Source organism: Rhyacophila brunnea, unplaced genomic scaffold (genome assembly GCF_057557595.1).
Source record: "Rhyacophila brunnea isolate RB1 unplaced genomic scaffold, BYU_Rbru_1.0 scaffold_3, whole genome shotgun sequence".
NCBI classification, from domain to species: domain Eukaryota; kingdom Metazoa; phylum Arthropoda; class Insecta; order Trichoptera; family Rhyacophilidae; genus Rhyacophila; species Rhyacophila brunnea.
Window position 1 is genome coordinate 40,298,993 of NW_028232965.1, and position 26,702 is coordinate 40,325,694.

Here is a 26,702-nt window from a genome sequence, read left to right on the forward strand (position 1 = left end):
AGTCTTGATCTGAATGCGAACAAGTGAAGACGGTTGAACGTGCGGGCCCCGCCCGGCCGACTGGCCGACCAAAATGGACGCCGTTGATCTACCGGTATTTTTTGTATCACTTGTTTGGAGGATTAGATTCCTTATTCTTAACTTTGTAATAACCACCCACAGAAACTCTAGCTTTATCGCGTTACGCATTGGCATTTGTTCATTTCAAATTGTAACTATTTATTTCTGTACTTTGGCGGTTTATCCGCGTGTGACCTGTTGATTCTACCGTTTCAATAAATTTCATAGTGTCCATTTTGGAACGTACTTAAACGGTTTTATTATTTATTTCTTGTCCTGATATGTCCCGTTTATTGAATTATGCCGTAGGAGAAATCTGGTCAAGATGGCGCCCCTCTATACATTTACACAATAATTAATTTAACCCGAAGTGCTGGAACCTGGAGGAACAATTTCGAACAGACATCATGGTATTCACGACCCTCGGTTAAGTAGGTATTATTTCTTACAGGGATGGGAATTCTTATGCTATACCGCCATTTGTGTTATTTATTGAGCTAGACCGGATGTGATAACATTATAGGTACACACTTGTATTTTAATATCGCCCAAACCCGGAGCGATATGTATAATGTTACTGTAGGTGTGATTATATAGTCTTACAATATGTCTCAAGGAAATCAGGTAGGTGTTATCTGGACTTATGAGTCAACAAGAATAATAAGAGTTTTAATGGTAGGTAAAACTCCTTTCATTATTCGCTATTGACTCTGAGTCCCTTGAGATATCTGTTTGTTATCACCTGGTAAAGCAAGATAGATCCTGCAAGATAGGTTGGATGAACCTAACATGAGAATTAGGTATAACATCTCCTTGCTTTTAGGCTCAGTGCACCGGGCTGAACAGGGAGGTCAACATATTTTGTTCCCCCGCTGTAGAAGTCTATGTGTCTATCGGTCTCTGGTAAAATGTTTTAAAAGTAGCTTCTTGGCGCCAATTACCTCTCCGCAGGATGTCATATATGGGGTAATTCTCTAACCAATTTAGAGAGGCGACTGCTGATCGAGTACTGCCTGGTGATTCCTGTACCCCTGCATCAGCGAGTACTGACTTCACCCAATTTCCGATGACTGCTCGAGTCGCAGGTTTTGGGGGGCCTCTTGACGAGATAAATAATGCCGGAATATTACCACCCTCTTCTCTTCTCTCATTGGAAACGCAGATAAGTTTTCGTAGCCAAAATACTGGAAGCGCTTAATTTCCATCCAGATCGGCGGTGTCTTGATGTGTCTGTCTCGGAACCAAACACTGGCCATAGAATTATATGGTCGCCATTATCGACTAGGCCATTATCCGCTACACTGAGTAGGGTATGGTCATGTACCCGTCGTCCCGATGCGAGTAATAATAATATAGCTGTTCTGCGTGAAACTTCATATAGGTTGTATACTAGTGGTGTTGTTTTCTTGAAGTAGTCCACGATTATTCTTCGATCCCAAATCGATGGTTTTGTAGGTCTAGTCTTGCGGGTGGATATGGCTTTTAACATATGACGCACTACTATGTTACTGCTGATGTCTTTACTGATCATAGGTTTGCAAAAGGTAGCTATGGCTGACTTATGTACAAGAATAGTGTTACATGAAAGACCTTCCTTATTGTATAAGTGACCCAGGTATCTAGCCACTTCAATCGGCTCGGAAGTATTATAGCTTATCGTGTTAGCCATGCACCATGTCTACCATTTGTCCCATGCAGGTCTATAAGTCTTCAAAGTGGATGGTCGTCAGCCGGAAGTGAGAAGTGATCTGTCTTCTATCGACCAGCTAGAAACTAACTCTGCCCACCCAAAATTATTCATAACTGGAGTGATAGGTTCCGGACTTGTGGAGGTGGATGGTTTGTCACCGTAAATATTTTCCGCTTGCCATGTTCAGGTGTGCCAATACTTGTGGAATTAGATTCGGTGGCGGGAATATCCAGGCTAGTTTGAAGTCCCACTGTCGACCGAAAGCATCGTGGAACAGTGCAAGGGCATCGTTCGGATTTCGTGAAACATAAGTTGTGACAACATGGGCTGTGTTAGACGCGATAGGTCTACGTCTGGGAGTCCCCATCTTTGAAAAAGGGGAGCTGTAGCCGCCATAACTAGGTGCCATTCTGGGATAATTTTGCTGCGTGAGAGATGGTCTGCCACGCAGTTGTATTTTCCTGGAAGGTATTGTGCAGTCAATGATATACTGGCCTGGTTGGCGATTTCCAGGATCTATCGGCAAAGACTTAGTAGGGTTGCGGACTTTGTGCCCCCTTCGTTGTTGATGTAGGCCACCACTGTTTTGTTGTCAGTTTGTAGGATTAATTCTCATCCCCTGAGCGTTTGCTCCCGGAGTTGTATGGCTGAGAGTACTGCATACAGCTCTTTTCGGTTGGAGTGCCACGTGGATTGGCGTTTTGTCCATGTACCTGATAGATGGTACTCGTCTCGCCTGAATCGGCTGCGTCTGTGGTGAGGAAGTGATTGTAGGTTGCCCCGTGAATCTTTCCTGAGGAGCCCACTGCTCGAATCCACGACATGATGTCCTCTCGAGCTTGTGGTGGAATCGATGTTGTTTTGTGAGGGTGACTCCTTGATAATTGAGCGCTCGTACGTTGTAGACGTCGGCAATGCAACCTCCCCTGTGGAGTGACGAAGGTTGCAAAGTTGAGTCGCCCGAGGAGGCGTTGGGCCTGCCTGAGCGACCAACTGCCTTTTTGGATCTCCCATTGCAGGTGGTGACGAAGTGATGTGCACTTCTCTGTTGATAGATATTTCCTATTGTTGTGAGTATCCCACGTGATACCCAAGAACTCCCGCTGTTGGCTTGGAATCAGACAAGATTTTTTCTTGTTGATTATCCAGCCTAGTGCTTGCATGAAATCTATCATTATAAGTCAGTTGCGACAGAAGAATCTCTCTGGACTGATTTGCCATCAGAAAATTGTCTAAGTAAGTGACGATTCTCATACCTTTTCCCCGGAGGTGTTCGGCTACCAAGTTTGTTAATGAGGCAAACAGTCTTGGTGCTGCCGACAGTCCGAACGGAAGGCACGTGAATTGAAGGTGTTCTCCTTGGTAAACTAGCCGAAGAAATCGGCGATGTTGTATAGCTATAAGTACATGTAGGTACGCTTGGCTTAGGTCTATTTTTACTAACCAGTCTTCCCTTTGCAGTAATGTTGGGATCTTGAAATGGTGGAACAGTTTGAACGGCCATGGTTGTAGGAAACCATTTAGGCGTTTCAGGTTGAAGACGGGTCGTTGACTGCCGTCTTGCTTCCTTACTAGAAAAAGGGTTGAGAGGAAGCTCGGAGATGGTTCTGCCGATTCCAATACTCCCGATTTCTTCAGTTCCGCGATTTATGAAGTGATCTCCGGAGATTGTCGCGTTTGGAAATCCTTCTGGAATTGTACGGAAGGCAATATTAGAGGGGGTTTCTTTATAAACGAAATACGGGTTCCCGTTATTATTTTTAATAATGGTGGTGGTGCACCCTTGGCCTGCCAGATTTCCTGGAAATGCTTGAAGCGTCCCCCTTTGAACGTGGTGAGGGAGCCGGTCACCTGCGTCTAGGGTAAGTGCCCCTCACACCACCTCGGTTATCTCTGGGAAAACCTCGGTTGAATGGGTGTGGGCCTCTCGGCAAGCCACCCCTAACCTGGTCTGGTATCCTCCTCGTGTATCCCTGCCTCCGAAAGGTGTCCTTGTGTCCACCTGACGAAGTGCTAGGTTGACTCTCCCTGCCCTGGTCAACCACTTTGGTGGTCTGATCGAAGACCTTTTCACGACCCCCACCTCTCTCTAGAAATACCGCCAGTTTATCTTTATTGAAGATATGTTCGGCGCTAGGTGCGATCTTGTTAAGAGCCTCTCGTGTGAAGGTATCTTTTATAACGGAGAGGATTTTCTTCCGCCTCGTCTGAACCAACTCTGCCCGTTTTCCACAAAGGATTCGGGTGACGTCTTTAGACACTTTGTTGAGTGCTAAAGAGGTCCCGAACTCCTTTACGACAGTCTCAAAAAGAGCCGTACCGATGGTGTGGTCGCTGACAGAGTCGAGCACTCGCTGTAACGCGTCCCGAATATACTTCTTTTGAGCAAGCATCGCATTTTGGAGGCCGGCGATCGTACGCTCCATTAGATGTATCGTTTGCGATGAACGATCGTAGGGGCGTAACTCATCGCCGGCTCCTGTACTACGACACTAAATACAGGCAACGGAATCCTGTTGGGTTTTTCCGCTGTTTCAGGCCTTGCGGGCGGCCGTAAAAAACTTACCGGAGAGTCGATATTTACCGTCGGCCTCTGCGGAGTAGGCACCACTGTAGGCAGACCCTGTTGGGTCAAGATTGAAAAAATCTGAAATACCTTGTTATCCAATGACATTACTGATGCCCTCAGTTCACCTACTGGATCGTCCAACAGTAATTCCGACTCATTCGATTGAAAAAATCTGAAATACCTTGTTATCCAGTGACATTACTGATGCCCTCAGTTCACCTACTGGATCGTCCAACAGTAATTCCGACTCATTCGAGTCGGTCTCCATCGCTAGTCCCTCCGTGGCGTTGCTGGCCTCATTACGCTCCATGTTAATGCACAAATTTCACAATTTAACTGTACTTTCGTTTGACATTTTTTTTTCGCTTCTGACAAAGGAAAGAAAACAACCAACTAATGAATAACCAAAGACAAAGGACGCTAACGATAGAAGCGTCAGTCCTGCCAACCTGCTAAACAAGATAAGCAACCAGAGAGATAAATAATCGAGAAGAAAAGGGGGTAAAAAGGGGGCAGCCCAGAAGAACACAAGGCAAAAAATACGATCAACATCTCAAGGGACTTCAGAGTCAATAGCGAATAATAGTTAATTATAATTTATTGTTTAGCAATGTTTTTCCAAATTAGGTTTGACTTTCAACGACCGTTCAATATTTTTTTAGATGGGTAGTTGATAATACCTATTCAATTTTTTTAATTTTCCGTCAAAATAGTAATTTAACAAGATTATTAGAGAGAAAGCTAAGATTTTTAAGTTTCCACTGATTCTTATTTTTCACTAACGTATATTATCTATGCAACCATTATTAATTATGCTAGCAACATCTTCAGCGACTGTCATTAAGGAGATTTCAAAAGTTTTCGTTTACTTACCGGTTGAAATTTTGAATTAAACTCTTTCAAAATGATTTCTCTTCAAGGATTTCCTGATTTACCACCAAAGGAAGATGTTACCTTATGTGAAGTGAATGGAATGATTTGCTGTATGAAACGAGAATTCGCAAATATTTCCTCGTTTACAAATTCTGTAGGTTATGTTTTGATTATCAGCTTGGTATAATTTACCCATTGGATCTGTACATGATATGTACCTATTTACATTCTATTTTTTTTTTAGATAAATCATCATCCAGTAATTAACGTCACCAGAGACATATCCTGCACGCGAGACGAAGGTGTATCCATGTATTTGGAAGTGGAGGATACATTATTGAAGCGCCTTACTAGTGTATGGTATAAACAGGGTTTTATTGAAGCCCTGAAAATAGCTGCTGAACGCAGAAATGACTCCGAAAACCAAATACTAATGTATGCCGCTACATATTGCTTGAAAATTGCGAACATGTTTACTAAAATTCGACACATTTTTCAACCGCATCTCAAAGATTTAGGACCAAAATTAACAGCCTTATATTCCCATACAAGAGATTGGGCGAATTCTCCAGTAAGGTTTATTGTCTGGCATCCTCATACAACGAAAATAGCTGTAGCAATGGCGGATGACAATGTAAGGATTCATAGTTCAGAGTCTACTTTGGTTCCACTGTTAAAATGCAGCTCACAAAAGGGGGTTTCAATGATGGCATGGCGGCCATTTTCTGCTTCGGAAATAGCAATAGGATGTGAAGTTGGAATCATAATTTGGCTTGTTGATCCTAATTCTATTTTTGCGAAACCATCTGCTAGCAATGCTACAATTTTAAAAAGGTTAGTAAATTAGTAAATAGGTAAGTATTTACAGTATACATATACTAACTAAAATGTTCAATCAATTCAAAACAATCATTATTTCAGATTGTACAATTTAAACCATTCACTACCAGTACAATTGAAATCACTACATTTTGCATCTACAAGACTCGGTCTTATAGTCCGTTAACACGTGCATGGGTTTACTGGTGGCAGTACGTACTGTCGCGACCATAACAATACAAATCCATATGTAAACACGTATTATCGTGCAAGTTGCAAGAGTGCATAAATGATACAAGAAAGTTAAACGGGTTCTGAATTTTTATGTAATAGTTGCAACCTGCATGACATATTCACGTGCGAAGTAAAACAATAGTGGTGAACCTTCCGGAAAAAAAATGAACTGCTGCAAAGCATTTTGGCGTTTACCAATTTTCACAAACTGTTCAAACCCGCCAATTAGCACCACGGAACGACAACAAACGCATTCACATACACTTGAAGAATGAGATTGGCAAGACAGTCAGCACTTTTGTGTGTAAACAGTTATTGTCGTGATAGTTTAATTTACATGTTATCGTTGCCGGTAAATCCATGCACTTTGAATTAACCATGCCTCGCGCTACATGTGACTTCAGGCATTGCAATAAAAATAGAGTAGTGTGCAGTAAAATTTAAAATTTTGATATAGTATAGTAGATTTTTAGTTCTGGAATGTATTTTGTAAATTGTAATCTGTATGTGCTATAATACCACTATAATACATAAATGAATATCAATAATTTTATTCCCCAGTTATAATATTTCAAATAAATTCTTCTTTTTTTCTTTAGACCATGTCCGATCCTAATAGGATCATATGGGCCTCCACAGAGTGGAGGTTTGTATTGACAGATTTTTGTTTTTACGAGAAATGGATGTCAGCCACTTGCTCAACCTATTAGGTCCATACTCTGACTCATACACAAATTGAAAAACAATATGTGTACTAGCCAGACCCAGGATTCGAACCTGGGACCCTCGACTCTATAGGCCGGCATTTAAGCCACTCGGCCAACAATATACACAAATATACAACGCATACATGTTATGTTTTCACTTACAGCCCGGGTCACTCTCCCGTAACCAGTTTGGCATGGTCTCCAAGTGGAGAACTCCTGATTAGTGCATCCGGTGCAGACTCCTCTCTCTTAGTTTGGGGACCCGGTGGTCCGGAACCTCGCGCTCTAAGACGGGTCGCTGGCGGAGCTGCGGGACATATAGCATGGGCTCCTGATGCTTCAAGGTTATTTAGCGCCACCAGCGGAATAATATTTAGGTGATTATTCTATTGAATTTACATTTTATTAAAACCATATACACTATTTATTTTATTTAGCTATAGCAGTGGCGACTACTGCCTGTTAAGGGAGGTTATTTACCAAAATGGATACCCCGATTTACCGCAGAAAACTAAACTTAAAAATAGATGCCGTGAGAACTGATGTTTTTCGACTTATCAATATATTCATACCATACACGGATGTAGTGGACAGTAATACTAAGTAACAGTAACTGATTTGGGCGTATTAGGCATACCCAAAAATTTCAGAGATACTTTGTAAGTTCAGTTTATTTTAAATCTTATTTTAGTACAAAAATTACTGAATATTTCTCCGAAGCGTGACACTATTTATATATCTAACATAGACATGCGTCGTTCTCGAACGTGGGTGCGAAGGACACGCTGCCAGACGAACTGAATATTTCGTTCCGTTGAACTAGAGTGCGCGCGCAGTATAGGAAAAAACGTGGGTGCGAAGAACACGCTGCCAGACGAACTGAATATGTCGTTTCGTTGAACTAGAGTGCGCGCGCAGTATAGGAAGAAACGTGGGTGCGAAGGACACACTGCCAGACAAACAGAATATGTCGTTCCGTTGAACTAGATTGGCGAGAGTGCGCTCACAGTATAGGAAGAAACGTGGGTGGGAAGAGCACTGCCATAGTTTAGTTTGACTATTTTTTTCATATGTAGTTTCATGAAAACGAGTCCAGCGAACTAATTACCTACCTAGTTCGCGAACTACCGTATTTTCTAACATATAGTTTCATGGTTACGAGACGAGACAAGCGATCGAATCTTATTTCTTTGCCAACTGGATTGTGCACCTTTTTTATAGGTACGTTCAGGTTGAAGGTTTCATAAAATCTTTCCGTGCATACATTGCCAACGGTTTTTTGATCTGTCATTTTTTGATAGATTTTTATTAGAAATTGGGTGTAATTGAATAAAATTAGAATGTAGTATGTACCTACTCGTAGATTATCTATAACTTGGACAATTATTTTTTATTAAGTTTTATAAAAATTAAAACAAATTCAATTTAATTATGTACAATATTAAATAGGTATAACAACATGCACATTAATTATTTTATAACTAGCTACTACCAATAACGAATGTAACGATAATACAACGGTGTCGGTAACCCTTTTACAATAATTTAGTAGTAAAGTATGATTTGACCATTCATAAAATTAATAGAAGTCCAACACACTTATTATAGTTCAAACAAAAATGTGTACTTGCTAAAATAAATATTATCCACAACTGTGTGGGTATAACGGATTTGTTTTTTATACAAGTTTCCACTCATGTCAATATGTAGTTATAATTTGTAAGTTAATTTGCAATCTACAGAAATAATATCTAAGTAGGTATTTAAGATCTACGCAAAATTATGAACTTTTAATCCGTAACATACGAAGGTAGGTAATCAAAATAAATAATATTTATACACCTGAGGCTTGTAATATATTTTCTATTGTTAATTTAATTCTACGGTAGTCTATTGTTATATAATTATTCAATTAATTAATAATTAGCAGTTAACCAATGCGTAAGCCATAAGGCATTGGTCTTTGGGTAGGTATGGATCTAATTTACAAGTATGATAATTTGGATCTGCCATTTTCTAAATAGATTTTATTGGAAATTGGGTACCTACCTATATAAATGCAGCAAATATACTTACACGTTTGTTAATAATGCTAACTAATACTAATACGTAATAGTGACGAGGGGTGGAGGTAGGCTATTAAGATTCGACATAAATAGTGTACACTAAACTTTGTCAGTTATACTTTATTTGTTTTCATTGAACTGCAAATACAATATGCAGATCGTGCTGGTTAAGTTTTAAAATTTAATTAAAACCTGCCAAATCAAACCATAATAGTTTAATATGCTATTAGCGATCCGACAACAATAGTGCACACTTTTTTAGTCATATTCATTTGTTTTCGTCGAATTAAGAATACGTCATAATATTATACGACACATGGTGTTAGATTTTTTATAAGACATAATAATATATGGGTGGGAATTAATCGCACATTGCAATAATCAATATTCACAAGAAAAAATAACTTATATTAAATATAATAATAGATATTTAAATCTATGCAAAATTATAAACTTTTATTCTGTATTATACGACTGTATGTAATCAAGTTAAATAGGTACCTTGTACAGGTTTGTGGTATAATATTGTCTATTGCTAATTTAATTCTACGGTGGTGGACATATTAATAAGTATATTCATACTATTGCATTGAAACTTATTTATCTGGAAAAAATAGAGACTGACAATTTTGTTAATTTGTATTAATTACATAATAATATACTTATTGTTTTTTTATTCATCTAGTTTCAAAAATTATTTAGTTTTTAAAATCATTGCTAGATGTCGTGTGTCATTCAATATTCTGAAATCGCACGTGCAATGTCAACACATGGCAATAAGATATTCGAACAGCTCAAGATATGGGCGTTCGGGATGAGCGAGTGTACTTGTTCACCCGACGCAGGGGGTACCGTAGTTTAAATGCGGTTCCTTAGCCCTAGGGCGAGGCTCTTCCATTGCACTTTGGCTGGGCTGACCCCTTCGGGTTCCGGTGATTATCGGAATTCGGGCGCGTAATTTTTGATAGATTGGGGGGGAGGGGGGTGGCGATGAGATTCCGTAATTCGTACGCGCTAGTACTATACATTTTATTACGGCAACAAAAGACACAATTGACCTAATCTGTCCGAACAAATCACCATCCGTAATTGACTGACGACTTGACGGAGTCCTCATTAAGTGACTCATTTCCCATGTCTAATCTAACATTATAAGTTACTGACTAATGGGGTATATTAAAACCCTCATAGTGTAATGAACTCTACCACATGCAAACTTTTCACCCCAAAATGTTTGTAAACAAATCAGGTCCAACTACATAACACCATAGCACCCAATAACACCATTACCAAGATCGAAGATAACCCCAATATACAAATATATTCTGTATGCGAAATAGTTAATTACGGTCATGTAAAAGGTTAATCTTTGAGTTGTGTTTCACCTGAAATTCAAACATGTGGTTCTTCGGCAACGTCATGCAATGCAATGAGTTTCTTTTTTGTCAATTAATTATCTTATATTTTTTATAACTTTATCAATATATGTATAGTCTAAATTCAGCTTTGAGAAAAATAAAATAAATATATCAGAACGTCTAAGTATAAAAAGTCTTTCTAAACGTAACAGTATATAAGTCTCATTTTAGAAATACTTCTTGTGCATGAGTGCATTTTCGAATAAATAATAATCTGTTAATTGTATGTATAATTTTAGAGTGTGGGAGACGAGCTTATGGCAACCAGAACGCTGGTCTGTGCGGGGTGGCAGAGTTCAGGCTGCATCCTGGTCCCCGAATTCTGAAATTCTATTATTTGCTACAGAAGAAGAGCCCCTCATATTTGCACTTAAGTTTGCTAATGCCACACTCTTCGCAGGTAATAATATAGATAACTTATACTATACGATTCATAGTCAATGCAAATCATAAATATGAGCAAAAATCACCTTAGATTAATTTCTACATATTATTCCGTAATGAGTACATATTAATCACATTTCATTAATTGGACAATTTTAATGTTGTTTCATTATATAAAATAGTGCAGACTGTTAATTTTTTGACATTTTTACTAAAAAGAAAATAAACGAAATTCGAAACGTCGTAAATATAATTATAAAACTACAAATTTTCTTTTCAGAAGCTAACAAAATTCCTGCTACAGCTGTCCCAGTGTTGGACCTGTCAAGGGTGGAATTGGCTGATGGTGAAGTTGCCGGCGGTCGAGTTTTGGATATGCAGTGGAGTCCGCGAGGTCACCATCTTGCAATCACATTCAAAGAATCATCTCTTGTTGCTGTCTTCAATACGAACATAGAAGGCACCCTAACCTTTACTCCGTGGTATGAATAGTACAGATTATTCTCAGTGTCCTAATATTAGTATTTTTTATGTTACAGTAAAACCTCGTTAATACGAATTCCATCGGACTCAAAATCGAAAAAAAATTCGAATTACGAATTATGAAATGTATGGGGGGAAAATATTAAAATTTAAAAAAAAAAAATTTTCATTTTCATTAATGTTGTTTCCGATCATAGATGTGCCTACCGAATTGGGTCATAAAATGTCAGGATTATTTTTATTACCTTCTTAAAATAAGTAATTTTTGATTTTTTAAGAAAAGTCTCACAATTTTCAATGACTGGCTCATGAAATAGTGTACTTTATTACGATTTATTGAACATTTTTGTATGCCAGGGACTCTGAAATCATTTGAATTACGAAATTCGAATTAAGGGTATGGTTTTATATGAAAATAATGTACAAGGGCCTTTTTTTCGGGAAAATTTCAAATTACGGCGAATTTCGAATTATCAGTGTTCTTACTAACGAGGTTTTACTGTATGACTTAATTTTACTATTAAGTAGATACTTAATTAGAATATTTAATTAGATCAATCTTCACAAACAATAACTGAAGGGCTTGAGATAAAACCGTGTCAATAACCCTCATATTCTTAATTTTAAAATGAGTCATAGCCAGGGGCGGCTCTACCTTAAGGGTTCATAGGGACCGTCCCCACATCGTAATCTTGCCAAAAATCTGATAGTTTTAACATTGTCATAATATACCTATTTATTAATATGATTAAATGAACTATTTAAGTTATTTTATTCATCTAAACCAGTCGCAATTTTATTGAGATATTTATTATTATTATACAAATAAATAAAGCAATGATTGTAAATTATGTAATAACATAATGATGATTACGCGGTATTAAAATAATTATTAATTTAATTAAATACAAATTTACAAATCAAGAAAGCTATGGCGTTTATTTTACGCTGACCAGGGTGGGGTCACTTAGTCCCATCCCGTCCGCGCGGTACAAATCTCAATCTACAAAGGATGAGAATCCATAAGCGTTAGTATATGCATACTGGGAAGCGAATCAAATGACCCCTATGTGAGTAAAAACGCTCACTGTATGTCATTGTTCAAAACTGATAATGGTATGTCTATAATAGTTATTATTATTAATTAAGTTATTATTCTTAAGCACGTTTTTTACATTTGATTAAGTAACAACTCAGATGATCATATTATTTATTCTAATATGAAAAACTACTCATTTCCTCATTAATGAAATCATATTATTATAAGTAGCTTGGTACATAAAGAATAATATAAGAAAGTAAGTATGTAAGTATATTTAATAATTAATGGCCAAACCCCACCATCTAGAAAGTCATCGAGCCACCACTGGTTATAGGAATAGCCCGCATTCTATACCTGTATATCAAAACTTCACATATTACCAACAACTCGTGGTTGGTACTATTTTACCTGGTTATCGAAATATTTTTAGATTGATTTGAACAGATTGGCTGAAATTTAAATCAGTAGGAGATTTTCAGTGATGGCATACTCAAAGAAATTCTAACCAAACTATCTAGGGCCTTTCAATTATTGTGTTTTGGCATTTAGCAAGTGTAAGAAAATCTGTTCTACATTACTGTGTATTTATTCTATACTCCAACAATACTACTATTTGCAAATGCGGCTCAATCCCAAACACATAATTTGCAGCAAAATGCAATAAACTGTTTTACAGACTAATAAAAAAGTAATTTGTTTGATTTCTTTGTTCATTTGTACTATACTACTACTTCTACTTCACCATGTTCGATCCTATTAGGATCATAATATGGGCCTCCTCAGAGTGGAGGTAGTATTAGCAGATTTTTGGTTTTACAAGAAATGGATGTTAGCCACTTGCTCAAACTATTAGGTCCATACTATTGACTCCAAACACAAATTGAAAAACAATGTGTATTTGCCAGACCCAGGATTCAGACCTGGGACCCACGACATTACAAACCGACACTTAAGCCGCTCGGCCATCGTGCCAAAGTAAAAAACAAAGGGAAACATATTCAATTCAATATTAATAAAGAATCTATTTACATTTGTTTGTATCAAGCCGGGTTTGAAAGCGAAAGTTGGATTGAGCCATTTATGGGAACATAACAATTTGAATTAACCGCCTATGCAAGTATGCAAATATGCAACCAATGAGATAGGTACCACTAAAATGTTAGTCACATGAATCAAAAGCTGAACTCCTATTGGCTAACGTGAAACAAGCTGTCTTTGAAACCAAATGATTGTGGAATGAGCCACATGTCAAAGTTTCGTGTTATTTTGATTTGATATTTTATATGTAATAAAGCGGGTTCGAGGCTACTGTCTAAAAATTCATTTAAAATGTATTTTTCTTTACAAAATGTCGTTCAAGGTTAACTTTTCAACAATATTGGAATTAGCCGTGTTTGCAAATAGTAGCCTCAATTATAAAGTCAGATGAGAATAAGATATGATTTTGGTTTTGTACCATATTTTTCAAGTAATCTGTGTTGCAATATTTACATCCATCCATCTTGTTATTTTACAGTCCATTTATTAACAGTATCATTTACATTAAATTTGTTATGTAAACTAATTTATATATCTTATTTCAGTTGCTTCTTATCGGGAATCAGAAACGAGGTGGCGTGCGCAATAGCTTTCCAACAGAACTTTGAAGAAGGTGCTTGCTTGAGTGTTGGCTGGTCCAGCGGTAGAGTTCAACATTTTCCAATTATTTACACTGATCCAACAGCCTAGTCCTTATTCAGCAACATAAAGATTATATTCTCTTCATCAGAAGTAATAATATCTCCGATGTGTCTTAAGAAGTAAATTTCATAAATTTGCAGTATGTACGAGGTGTGTTGAAAAAGTTTGACTGGGAAAAATACCATTACTCCCATGAAGGTCTGAAATCCTAATCCCCTTCAAAATAACCACTTTAGAATCGCACACATTTCTTCCAGCGATCCCGCCATTGTTGAAACCATTTCCTTAACTCTTCTTTAAGAATAGAATAAAACTGTATTGTCGCGTTCCGTATAATGTTTTCTTGCGACTCAAATCGGGTCACTTTCAGCGGCTTGCTTAACTTGGATCAAATAGTTGAAAATCACAATGTCAAACGAGTAGGCAGCTTGATGAAGATCTGAATCAGATGTGATGAATGAGCTGGTGCATTATGATACAGCTGCCATATTCACGCTGCCCATAGACCCAGTCTCTTGCGCCACATAGCATTACAAACGCGACCAAGAACCTTCAGGTAGTATTCTTCGCAGTGGCGAGGGGTGGAATTAGGCTGTCAAGATTTAACATAAATAGTGCACACTAAACTTTGTCAGTCATACTTATTTGTCTTCATTGAACTAAAAATATGATTTTCAGATAGTGCTGGTTATTTTTAAAACTCAATTCAACCCCGCCTGATCAAACCTAATAGTTTAGGTATGCCATGGGTGATCCAACTAAAATAGTGCACACTTTTACATTCAAACTTATTTTTTTTCGTTCTATTAACCCATAGCTTACGGGCCGCACAAAATTGTGTTTTTGCTAATTACTTTTCAAATGCAAATTAACACGTTAATTACAAAATTAATTAAAAAGGCCCGTAAGCATTGTGTTAAGAATATATATTACTGCGCATCTATTATATACACAAGGCTGCTATCGGCGGCTATCGAGGGTATATTTATGTATTGAGGTATTCAGTAAGTTAGCCGTCAAAACTATTTATCTCGCTCTAAAAGCTAACACAGCCAAGAGAGCTGCGGTTACAACATAACTCTTTTTGACAGTTCAGACGATTAACTTACTGTACCAATTGGATTATGTAGGGTTTAATTGCCTGCACATTGTGGTTTTAGTTTAATGAAAAAAAAATACATTTGACTGTGCATTATAATTTATGTCAGATCTTAACAGCCTACCTCCACCTTACGCCACTGATTCTTCGGCAATGTTTTGGCCTTGTGGTGGGTACTCTTGATGCACTACCTTACGTAAGTCAATGAAAACAGTCAACATCTCAACTTCAATAATGCCTATCTTTGAATTTGTTATACCATTCCTTAATTTGTGTGATGACCACGTCATCATCGCCAAAAGCCTGCCGAATCCTCTGAATGGTTTTTGCATCGATATCGCCAATCTTGATGCATAACCGAGCAAGTCGTTCGTATATTTTGCATGTAATGAAAATCTGACGGGCGCTGAGTACATTCCCTCTCTAACAAACTGACTACAAGCAACTAACGCTCTCTGTAGGCAAGAAAAAAATCATGCGTGGCGCATGAAGGTACCCTTCACCTCTCCTACAGTGGAGATCTCCCCATCCTTCATTATTGTTTCCACAAGAAAAAAGGTCAGGTACTTTTTGAACAGTCCTCTTTAGTTTGTAAGTGACCATATTTTGTTTTTTGTATTCAAATATTTTTTACTTTATACGTATGTATATAGATATTAATTTGTGTATCTTGTTGTTTCACTCATTGAATGTTAAATTATTGTAATGTTAAAATCTTGTGAAATATGTACCTACTATTTTTTATATGAAGCTATTGTATTCTCAAAATTTAATAAAAAGCCAATGTAGTTTTGTTATAGTTTTTTTTTTAATAAATATATTTACAGGTTTTAATACATTTCATCAATTTTATTTACACATTCAACTATGAACAAACATTACAATTCGAAGATTTGGTTATAAAAAATATTTGTATCAATTTATATTAATATTATAATTTTACTTATCAATTTTAACATTAATGAGGCAATTCAGTGCGTTAATTAATCATTTTGGAAGACACTGGTATGGTTAAAAGTACCTATATTATTCTTATTATGAACTGAATTCACTAATATTAATCGTAATATCAATAGGCATGTTTGTAAAGCAGAGGAATTTAGCATTCAATGAATCCAGCTGTTTAAAGAAGTTTACTATTGTTTAAAAAAATCCACTTGATAAAGGTTTCAAGTAAGTATATAATTATGAGTAAAAAAAATCAGTTTCGTCTTTTCGATTTTACCTCATTATTCACCGGAATTGTGATAGGTATTGTTATGGCATTTTAAATGGGCATAGACAATTTAAAACATAGTTTGGAAACTCGAAGATATTCATGAGATTTGATCTGTTTCGTTTAATCTTCCTTCGATTCGTCCCAAATACTGGCACTGCCGTTAACTTCACTCGTTCCCCGCATGAACTTCTGGATGGCGGGCAGTTTGTAAATGTAAATACTTAGTATAGCGCCCGCGCACGCCCCCACCCAGTACACCACTGCATGCTCCAAAAGGGTGTTGCCCTCGCATCCGTACTTGAGGGATGTTGCCAGTGCAGGGTTGAAGTATCCACCGGAATAGTCGAAGGCTGAAAGTGAACGATTTTTAGTAACTATTTTATCAGTATCGATAATTTGACCGTTCAAACTGCATTATTAAGGGTTTATAATATTAATAGTCTTCAGAATAATAACTTTGCATACTAAATTATTGACTTGTTTTTAACTTTGATTTATACTCTTAATCTTGTTTTTATTAAAACTTAAAACTATCACCAAGTGTTTCAAAGTACACTCGTGCCGATTACTCAATTTGTGTGGATATTGCGATAGATAATAAATAACATGGAATTAAGAACTGGTCAATTATCTGTAGATATTTTATGTGAAAAATAAAAAATACCTTTGTTACATAATATGTACAGGTCATTCATTTTCAGCATTAAAGATTTAAATAATTTTTAATAACTACTCCTAAAATGTTAACAAGATGCTATGATTGGACATAACACAGATGAAAAATGGTTATAATACTGAAGAAGAGGAATGATATAAGTATTATGAAAGATGGCTCTTAATAATTTTATGTTTAATTATTTATGTGTCAGACTATTTTTGACAGTAAAGCAGCAGTTTTATCTGAATCATGCTTTTATATTCATCAAAAACTAAATGCAGCAAGTTCTCTATATTCTCAAATACGTCTTATTGCATTTATTAAATAATCATATTATGATAGGTATAGAAAATGTCTATGGTGAAATGATTTGTACAATTCCATTGGCGTTCGGGTATACATTATGCAAAGAAACATATTTAAAAACACATCCAGGCCCTGTTAGATCTACCATAACAAGCAGTCATTAGACAAAAAGACAATTAATATGAAAAACACTTATAAAGTACAGTTAATACAAGCTCTACAATTCTAGTACCTTGGCCTAATTTGACTTTGCACAAAATGGATACGCTCATATCTGAACTAGTTTTGTTATCCTGGAAACTGTAGATGTATTCCGTATGTCTGAAAAATACCCCTGGAATCGTACAATAGTGGAATTGATGAATCTCACAACAATAACCTAATATGAAATGATTAACTTGCTCAGAGGTCACCCATAAATAATGTCATACGATTTTCTATATTTTTTTACTTCCCCATCCCCCATTGTAGTACTTAATATCACAAAATCTTTTTCCCCCTGTCTAAATTATTTCACATTCTTTAACTTAACTCCTCCCCTAATTGTTAAAAATGAACCATTTACTGAGCCTTCCACCTACTGAGGTGTAATGAATATTTAATTTTTTTGTTTTATAATGTCACATTTTCTACAATTCCCTCCCGTATCCGCTCTGTCAGAAATCATCGCCTTATAGCAGACACCCTCCCCCATTCTTAGGACGTGATATCATAATGGATGACCTCTTATACATATTTTCAATAGATTTCATCCTTTAGTTTAGCCTTTTCTATAAGATGAGAATCTATAGAGTGAAAAAATGATTAATACATCTAGCTTTAGTACCATTTATCAGTGGTATTAAGAATAAAAAGTAAAACCCATGAATCTATACTTAGTTAGATATATTTTGATTGATAAGATTAATTACGATAAGAAATGTAATGAAAATCAATATTATTGGCTGTTTGAACAGTAAAATGAACACCCATCAAATAACACCATGCGCTGTTTTATACCACTCCATGAAATTGTACAAATCATTGATTTTTAACTAACTCATCATATTATTTTATATTGTCAGTCGATGTATAGTTTTCACTAAAGTCTCATATTTCCAGTTGTAATAATTATTTAACACTCAATATAATAATTGTAGGTACCTACTTGCAAATAATTGCAAGAGATGAGAATAACAGAAATTGCTAAGAGTATTTCATTGATTATAATATAATATGTTTTTAATCAGATTATGTAAATTCCTTACATTATAAGCTTTGGTGAAGTAATGATTTATGGTTATTACCTGCAACGACGAGTGACGTTGCTATGAAGGAGTCAATTGCTGTGGAAAACCGAGGACTTAAATCTCCTAGAGATTTGGAAGTCAATCGACAGACACAGGTTGCTATGCCTTCAACTATTGCCCCATACAACATCGGTACCTATTGGGAAAAAAATAGATATAGAAAAATTATGAAATGCTATAAATTATGTTGTCTTTATTTCTAAGCCGGCTCTCACGGCTAAACTCGCCTCCTCTGCCGCACAGCCATAAATCAAACCTTCTAGGAACGTCGCTTCGGTGTTAGTGTTAGTGTTAGTAGTTTGTGACAGTTACGTGTAATCTCTCGAAATGTATATACATTTGAATGCGGTGACCAGCGAGCCGGTATAGAAATGACCAATTCGTAGGTATGTATATGCGTTCTGGCATCTTCGACTCGCAGCCCGAAACATATGCGATTTGTTGACAGCAGCATTAGATTTTTCTTTCAAACTAAAAAGTCGCATTCGACCAATCTGCGGAGCTCCATTCGGCAACGTGTGTTTTGTGAATAACAACGTTGTCACATTGACGCATTCGACACGTTGCAGACGAGACGAGTTTTGATGTGCGAGCCGGCTTAAATGTTTATCTTTCAAGTTATCATACCGCACACTATGGTTATTCATCGTAATAGTAATTTATATTATTAAACATTCATTATGCCACGTGTACTGTGCTGATTACGTGATTGACAGTTCCATGCAGGATGGACATTGTTATTATAGTAATAATATAGTACTTATATAATTTCTACAGCTATTTATTTTGGAAGATTGCAGTAGGATTATTACGAAAAAACAATCATAACGTTAGGTATTGAAAATAAAAGAGTATAGACCATCTTCTATATCGACCGTGTTTAGGAAAAAGGGCGTAACCCTCACAGAACAAATTTTACAGGTGGGGTAAAAAATGTTTTTTGAATGATTTTGGTTCATTATTTTTTTTTAAATAGGCACATACATTGGGTGCATGATGATTGATGATTTGGTGTAATATCTTTTCGATCTAACAATAATTAAAGAAGTTATTACAGAAAAATCATTAAAATTGAGGGTTAATGCTTTTTTCCTTAAATTAAAACTTAATTAAAGCTCAATTAAAACATAAATTTAGATAATAATTTGGCATTTGCGGCTTACTTCCTTTTTACAGAACGTGTTTTTAGTTGTATACATTGTTAATATCTAATAAAAGCACATAGAGGGTTATGCACTTTTTCTTAAACACAGTCGATATCTATATCAAGGTCTTGCATGTTAAGAAGATAAAAAAATATATTATTATTATTATAATTAATTACAGGTTTTGACAAAATCACATAAATATGTTGTGTCCTCACCGGGAATCGAACCCGGAACTCTCTGATGACAGGCCAGCGCCTTACGCAGTGCACCACGAGAGCCGCTATTGAGAGAGCTTTTGACTTGTCATAGCAGATACTCTATCTCTGGCACTATTGAGAGAAATTGAAAGCTTTTTATTTTCTGTTTCTCTTCCTCACAATACTTATACATTTAAAATAATGCTCTTCAATATTATTTTTAATGTTAATAAAACTCGACGCGATATCGAACACACACTGAATTATGAGCACGGGGAATGTAGTAGCCGGAAATCAAACGTGGTGGAAGGGTTTTAGTTCCAGAAACGACCATGGTGACGTAGAAGACTTGATATAGAGTCCCACTAAACCTGTTGAATTTTTATGTGCAGAATTTTTCTTATTGCAAAATGTTTTATAAAGATAGGTATGTATAAAAACAACTGGTAATAGACAAATAATTCCACAAATTTACCTGAAGATCAGCTCTGCAATCTTCATAAGCTTTGTCTTTATGGGTTTCCACAATTTCCAGAGCCCAGTACATTTGAACGTATTTGAAGACCATCAAACCGCCTGTCAACTCAGCCCAGGCTTTGAGAAGCACATGTCGTAAATCTGATCTACCTATGGAAATAAAATTAATAATATGATAGTCTACAATTTTTTGATCGATGTCAATAGCTGTTTTGATCTTCAGAGTGAACAATCTAAAATTGAGTCCCAAAACAGCAAACGTTAATTATTATCCACTCGAATTCTGAGTTTTCGTGGGGGTTGAAATAGATTCGTTTCGCCCCTTATACATTACACAGTAGTGAAATGAAGTTTTATTTATATGAACCTACCACTTATTTTTATTATTTATACATTAAATTTATAACATAATAATTACAAGATAAAAATAACTTTATATATACCATGTTTTTAAATTTTCTGTTAATCATATAAACTTGACAATTCTATGTATTAATAAATACTTTTTTTGTACTTCATAGAAATACTGAATAAATATAGAATACTGAAGTGTCATTTTGACATTTCATATTGATTTCCATAGTAACGCACGTTATATTAATAATTTAGGACCCCCTTAGCAGTAAATATTACTTTTAACGATTTTTTTCCGAAACATACATAACAGAATTAACTGAAAATGAATTCAATTCTGCTTAAAGATGGCCAAAAGTATTAAAAGATTGAACTGTAGGTAATGATGTTCGATATATTCTAAAAGTTTCAAATGTCTAGCTAGTCGGGAAGTTAGTTAAAAATCTTCAATCGTCTAATACAAATCTAGGACAAACAAGAAAAAATTTGTACTGGACACACAAGAAAAAATCTGTACCGGACAAACAAGAATACGAGCTAATAAAAACCTGGTAAAATTGGATGGATGATTAATAAATGAAGACCACAAGCAAATATCATTTTATGTCACATCTGTATCATTTTGAGTAAGTAAATCGATTTTTAAAGTTTCAAATTCTGAATAGTTGTTACAATTAATCTTTCACTATAATTTTTAAACGATTTTTACAATTATTTAACATAAAAATATGATTAATAAACACCACCATTTATTTGAAAATTTACTCAATCGACAAAAATAAAATACTGACCACCTACCTTTATTAGAAACACGTTTTTATAGGACACAAATTTATTTTTCCGAAAATGTTTTTACACAAAAAATTCTCCACAATATGACATTAACAGTTCATTTAATACAAAAAATGGATTGGAATGAAATTTGCTTGTGGTCTTCAAATGTATTATTAACCAATCGACTATAATATAGTTTATACATGAGGTCAGGGATTATAATATTAATAATTATAATATTTAAAGCCATTTACGTCGGCACCATATCTACTTAAAACAGGAAATTTTATAAAATACCACTAAAAGTTATGTCCACCTACTAAATTAAATAAAACAAAATATTATACTATATTTAATATACCACATTATAATTTACTGGTGATCAGGTCCGGTTTCGTATGATAAGAGGTATTTTATTTTGCAATATCTTTCTATCAAGAATTGTCAGTTTTAAACAATATTAAAATACTCAGTCGGTACGTATATTCTATTTCGAATAGGCTTGAAATGAGTGGAATTAATAGTCATTGAATTTTTAACAGCAGAAAAATATATCAGCACGACTGATCTCATTTATTGATGAAAAATAAACTTCTGTTGGTGTGGTTTGGCATTGAATATTACATTTGTTGATTTATGTTATTGTGTTTAGCACAGTAAATTAGAGATAGCAAGTCTGGACAGAGTTTTCAATTCCGGGATTACGGGATTAGTATATTTTCAAGCTCTAGATCACAAGCTTAGATAAAAACATGAAAATTTGCAAAAGATTATATCCGGTACCGACATAATATATGACTTATTTATTTTAACAAAAAAGAAATATCTCACATTTAGTAAACACCATTGTCATGATTTTTAAATTATGAATATTATTTCGGATCGGATCCCCTAATCAATGCAGAGATGGCATCTGGCGACATTGCTATAATCATGAGCCAAGGTCGTCTAATAAGTCAAGCCGTTGCTCTAAATTGCAAGTTTCGATGGTAGTGCATATTGCTTAACTACGGATGCAATGTTCGCTGATGAAGATGAAATGAAGATTTATGATTGCATATTTTGATCATATTAAAATTAACGTATTAGCATTTTTTTTCTTCAATATAAAACAATCATCAAATAATGCCTTATCATGATCTCTACAAGCTCTATGATGTGCCTGATGTCGTCGTCAGATTTAACAAAACCTAACGTTTGCGACGGATAGTCCGGTATACCGTAAAGGCATAAACCTACCAACTCACCTTACCTCTTGAGTCGTGGTTAATTTAATTGGCTCACCTTCAATATAGTCTTCTAGGTGAGTGTATGGACAGGCTGTGGCATCGCCCCAATTAAGTGACCACCAGATAGTCAACAGGAACAGGAAGATGGCATATGTAGCGACTCCGAAATTATCCGCAACTGAAATGGGGAAAACGAATTAAATTAAAAGGTATTATTTTTCTAACACGTTAGCAATTACTTCATGCTATGTGCAATGCATTACTAATGTAGCTATTATTATTAAAATTTATGAGTAAATTTTCCTCATAGATTCGAGCTAATATAGCCATATTATAAAATAATTAATATCGGCTTTTTTGTAAATGGCATTCAGGAATGAGAACCCGATGCCAACGTCTCCAGCCATGTTGTCGTCATGCTTAAAATACTTAGCCACTAAATTAAAAAAAATATTTAAATATTGGGTACATACTAACGTGACAAATAATATGTTATTTTTAATGTGATAAGATGATCAATTTATCATTAAAGGGTGTGTAGTTATTTCTAGTGATATCTAGTGAGAAAATTACGGCACATGCAATTAAATAAATGTCAATAAGAATTTGCCTTTTAAGGTACGTATTTTTGTTAACTAGGCATCTAAAAACATTAATTGTAAAAATAAATATTTAATTTAAATTCAAAGATAAACTCGAAATTTAAAAAAACTTTATTAAATGTTTCAGTTTATTACACATATCACCATGTTCGACCCTAAGAGAATGATATAGGCCTCCATAGAATGAAGATTGTATTAACAAATGCTTGTTTTTACGAAAAACTGATGTTAACCCCTTGCTCACACTCTTAGGTCCATACTCCAGGTCCAAACATCTATTGAAAAAATCAACATGCGAGTTTGTTAGACATGGGATTCGTACGCGAGACCCGCGTCAATATAAGGCGAGACGTTACCGCTCGGCCATCGTGGGACTGATTAGTTTATTAAGTTTTCTCTAACGTACAACATTTTTGATATTTTTTGATAAATTGATAAAACTTTGTTTTTATAATTATTTAAAAAAAAACATCGATTTCATAAAAAAATTTAAATGTGTATGACATGAAATCCATTTATTTATATCTACTCAAGCTTCAGTATACTCACAAAACAATGATTTCTTTAATTTCAACAAGTATTTTTAATAATGCACTAAAATAATGAGTCAATCAAGATTATGTTTTCGGTCTTTTTCGTGTTTTCCTCTTATGTTGTCGGATTTCATTTATTTAAACATTATTATAATGATATTATTGAGGTATACATTAAAAGCCTCAAATGGAGATGGGCTGGACACATAGCTCGGAGAAGAGACAATCGTTGGACAAATTTAATCATCCATCGGTATCCAAGAGGTACAAAACGTCCGCAAGGTAGACCTAGAGGCCGCTGGATCGATGAAATGATAAAGTTCTGCGGAAGTATGTGGCAACGCAACGCACGGGACCGAAAGACGTGGAAGCAGCTTGAAGAGGCCTTCATACAGCAGTGGATAGATTCAGGCTGATGATGATGATACATTGATGATTGAAATAATGTTAGTTTATATTTTCCGACCATGTCCGAACCTAATAGGATCATATGGGCTTCCACAGAGTAGAGGTTTGTATTAACCAGGGAACTCAGAAATCATGGGAACTGAAATACACAACGGGTAAAGCCTCAATTACATTGAACTTCTTTACGAGCTGTTTATTGGCGAATTTACAATCTGCCTGTAAAGTCGCCCCGTGTAATCATCGAATAAGCTAATAAGCAGGTTGTAAACACTCTACCGAGAAACGCCCGCTTTTAAATTCGCCAATAAACAGCTCGTAAAGAAGCTCAATGTAATTGAGGCTTAAGGCGATAGCAGGTAACCGACTCGAGTAAGGATGAATCCGGGTTAAACTTACACACGTGTCTAGAATACGTTTAGCGTCGAATACTAAAAACTGCTCTCGGTTTATGCATTTACGCTCCTTTAATGTTGGTGTATTACACACACTATTGCACGTGCATAATGCGTGCTTCATTTTCGTAGGACACTCACACATTCAAAAGCCTGCTTCACCATGCGGCGTATTGAATATAGCCTATTGGTATTCTATTTATTATCTGTTCTGTGGTATTAGCAGATTTTGTTTTTACGAGAAATGGATGTCAGCCGCTTTCTCAACCTATTAGGTCCATACTCTGACTCACACACAAATTGAAAAACAATGTGTACTTGCCAGACCCAGGATTCGGACCTGGGACCCACGGCGTGGTAGTCCAACGCTTAAGCCGCGCGGCCACCGTGGGTGTATATGGAACTGTCTTATTTATCTAGTATGCATAATTTAAACAATATTAGTATAATAAATTGGTACTAATTCGGGTTTTTCTGCATTCGGTTTTAATAAGTTTACGTCTGTATTAATTTTCTCTCCCAGTAAATGAGTCCCTTGGGAAATCGTCCGTAGGGTATATATTTCACTGAAAGATCAGACCAAAATATTGATTAACTATCACAATTTTATTATCTAACTAACCATGCATCTATTTCGAGCTGGCCTTTGCGTGTCACGGCTAAAATGAGGCTCTATTCTGTTTACTCGAGAAAAATGTGACCTTCCGCCTCATTAACATTAAACGTTCGGAGTTTAGTTAACCGTATATTTTTGAACAATTCAATATTGTTTTCTCCATAGCGATGATGTCTGTTTCGTTGAATTAGTTTAATGAGTTTTGTGATGAAAAAAATATAAAAAGTTGTCTTATAAATATTTTTTATGTACATTTTAAATTGGAGGGGAGGATAAATATCAATTAAAAAGAATATCCTGAATGTTTTTAACACCAGCTGTGGGTCTATTCTATACACAAGGCTGCTTTTGGTCGCTACGGCAGCTAAATAGGGTAGGAAAGTATCGAATTATTAGCACTTTTTGTAACAATTATAACTAAATTATTTACTATCTTTCAACAGCACCTCTCTTGGCTGTGATAAATTTTAGACCGAGATAGACAGTTTTGACAGTTCCGACGGTTAACTTATTGTAATTGTTACAATAAGAGTTCATAATTCGATACTTTCCTACCCTATTTAGCTGCCATAGCGGACCTAAAGCAGACTTGTTTATAGAATAGACCTGCTGTTCTAGGTAATAACAAATTTTTGCGGTAGGTAAAGGAGATAAAATCGTTGTTGCTTGTAGGCATCGTGGAGAGAGTTTATTGATCTATACAAGAATACAATACTACTTTAAGATGACAGCGTGAGATTATAATCGCGGGTAATAATGTACTGGTGAGATCGATGTAATCAAGAGATTGATTATATTAATGAAATGAGAGACATGATTCGAGTGGAATGACGGTTGACTACGTCGAGTGAAGGACTCGTGACAATAGTAGTACGAAGTGTGGATTCATGCATTGTCTTTCCAATTTGTACAAATGCAGCGCATTGTCGCAATTAACAAATAATAACAGACTTGAGGAAATGCTGACGATTATTATCGCTCTATCGTTTTGTTTTGAGAACAAAACATACGTATTAAAGTGTGTCACTCATTTAATACTGAGTGGTATGATTGCTACTCACAATATAATAAAATACTCACTTATAATTAATTCAAAACAGCACCCGCAGAGTTCAGCGGTTGCAATGGCTTCGTCGAAAAGTGACTTGACGAAGGGTTCCTTCACCAACTTTGCGACAGCTCTTCGCGCGCAGTGCGCCAGCAATGACGTCAAAAGTATAAACAGTGTCGACACCACAAGTGGTGCAAATGTCATCTTATTTACCTGAAAATATTGGAAAATATTATGAATTCATGCACAGTAACTTTTATACATTTCCCCGCGTGTGCTGGTTTTAATACAACCATCTCTTATGAAAATGGAAAAACAAAAAAAC

The 26,702-nt window shown here is 35.7% G+C and overlaps 2 protein-coding genes across 4 annotated transcripts in view; one reads left to right on the forward strand and one right to left on the reverse strand.

Moving 5' to 3' along the window:
- Positions 1-15,961, forward strand: LOC147068360 (aladin-like). 2 transcript variants are annotated; one of them, XM_085951949.1, is made up of 6 exons: positions 1-94; positions 5,437-6,026; positions 7,117-7,329; positions 10,676-10,836; positions 11,101-11,302; positions 13,929-15,961. In XM_085951949.1, exons 1-6 carry the CDS (start codon positions 74-76, stop codon positions 14,071-14,073), a joined length of 1,332 nt encoding a protein of 443 aa, XP_085808075.1. In that variant the 5' UTR covers positions 1-73; the 3' UTR covers positions 14,074-15,961. The 2 variants fall into 2 exon arrangements, with proteins under 2 accessions (XP_085808075.1, XP_085808074.1); XM_085951948.1 differs by lacking the exon at positions 1-94 and adding an exon at positions 5,156-5,346.
- AQP (aquaporin) overlaps positions 15,935-26,702 on the reverse strand; it is a 14,916-nt gene continuing 4,148 nt past the window's right edge. Inside the window, exons 3-8 of one of the 2 annotated variants that reach the window (XM_085951950.1) lie at positions 26,407-26,590; positions 22,831-22,953; positions 20,417-20,568; positions 18,594-18,732; positions 17,540-17,641; positions 16,326-16,693 (exon numbers count right to left, since the gene is read on the reverse strand). In XM_085951950.1, the coding sequence (XP_085808076.1) occupies positions 16,464-16,693; positions 17,540-17,641; positions 18,594-18,732; positions 20,417-20,568; positions 22,831-22,953; positions 26,407-26,590 (930 nt within the window). In that variant the 3' untranslated portion in view covers positions 16,326-16,463. Of the gene's footprint in view, positions 16,694-17,539; positions 17,642-18,593; positions 18,733-20,416; positions 20,569-22,830; positions 22,954-26,406; positions 26,591-26,702 lie in introns of both variants that reach the window. The other variant, XM_085951951.1, reaches the window with a different exon arrangement.

Excerpts from the sequence above, each read along its gene's own strand:
- LOC147068360 (XM_085951948.1), top strand. The coding sequence starts at position 5,224 with ATGATTTCTCTTCAAGGATTTCCTGATTTACCACCAAAGGAAGATGTT. Across the intron at positions 5,347-5,436 it reads TTTCCTCGTTTACAAATTCT|ATAAATCATCATCCAGTAAT; the intron begins GTAGGTTATGTT and ends TTTTTTTTTTAG. Across the intron at positions 11,303-13,928 it reads ACCCTAACCTTTACTCCGTG|TTGCTTCTTATCGGGAATCA; the intron begins GTATGAATAGTA and ends ATCTTATTTCAG.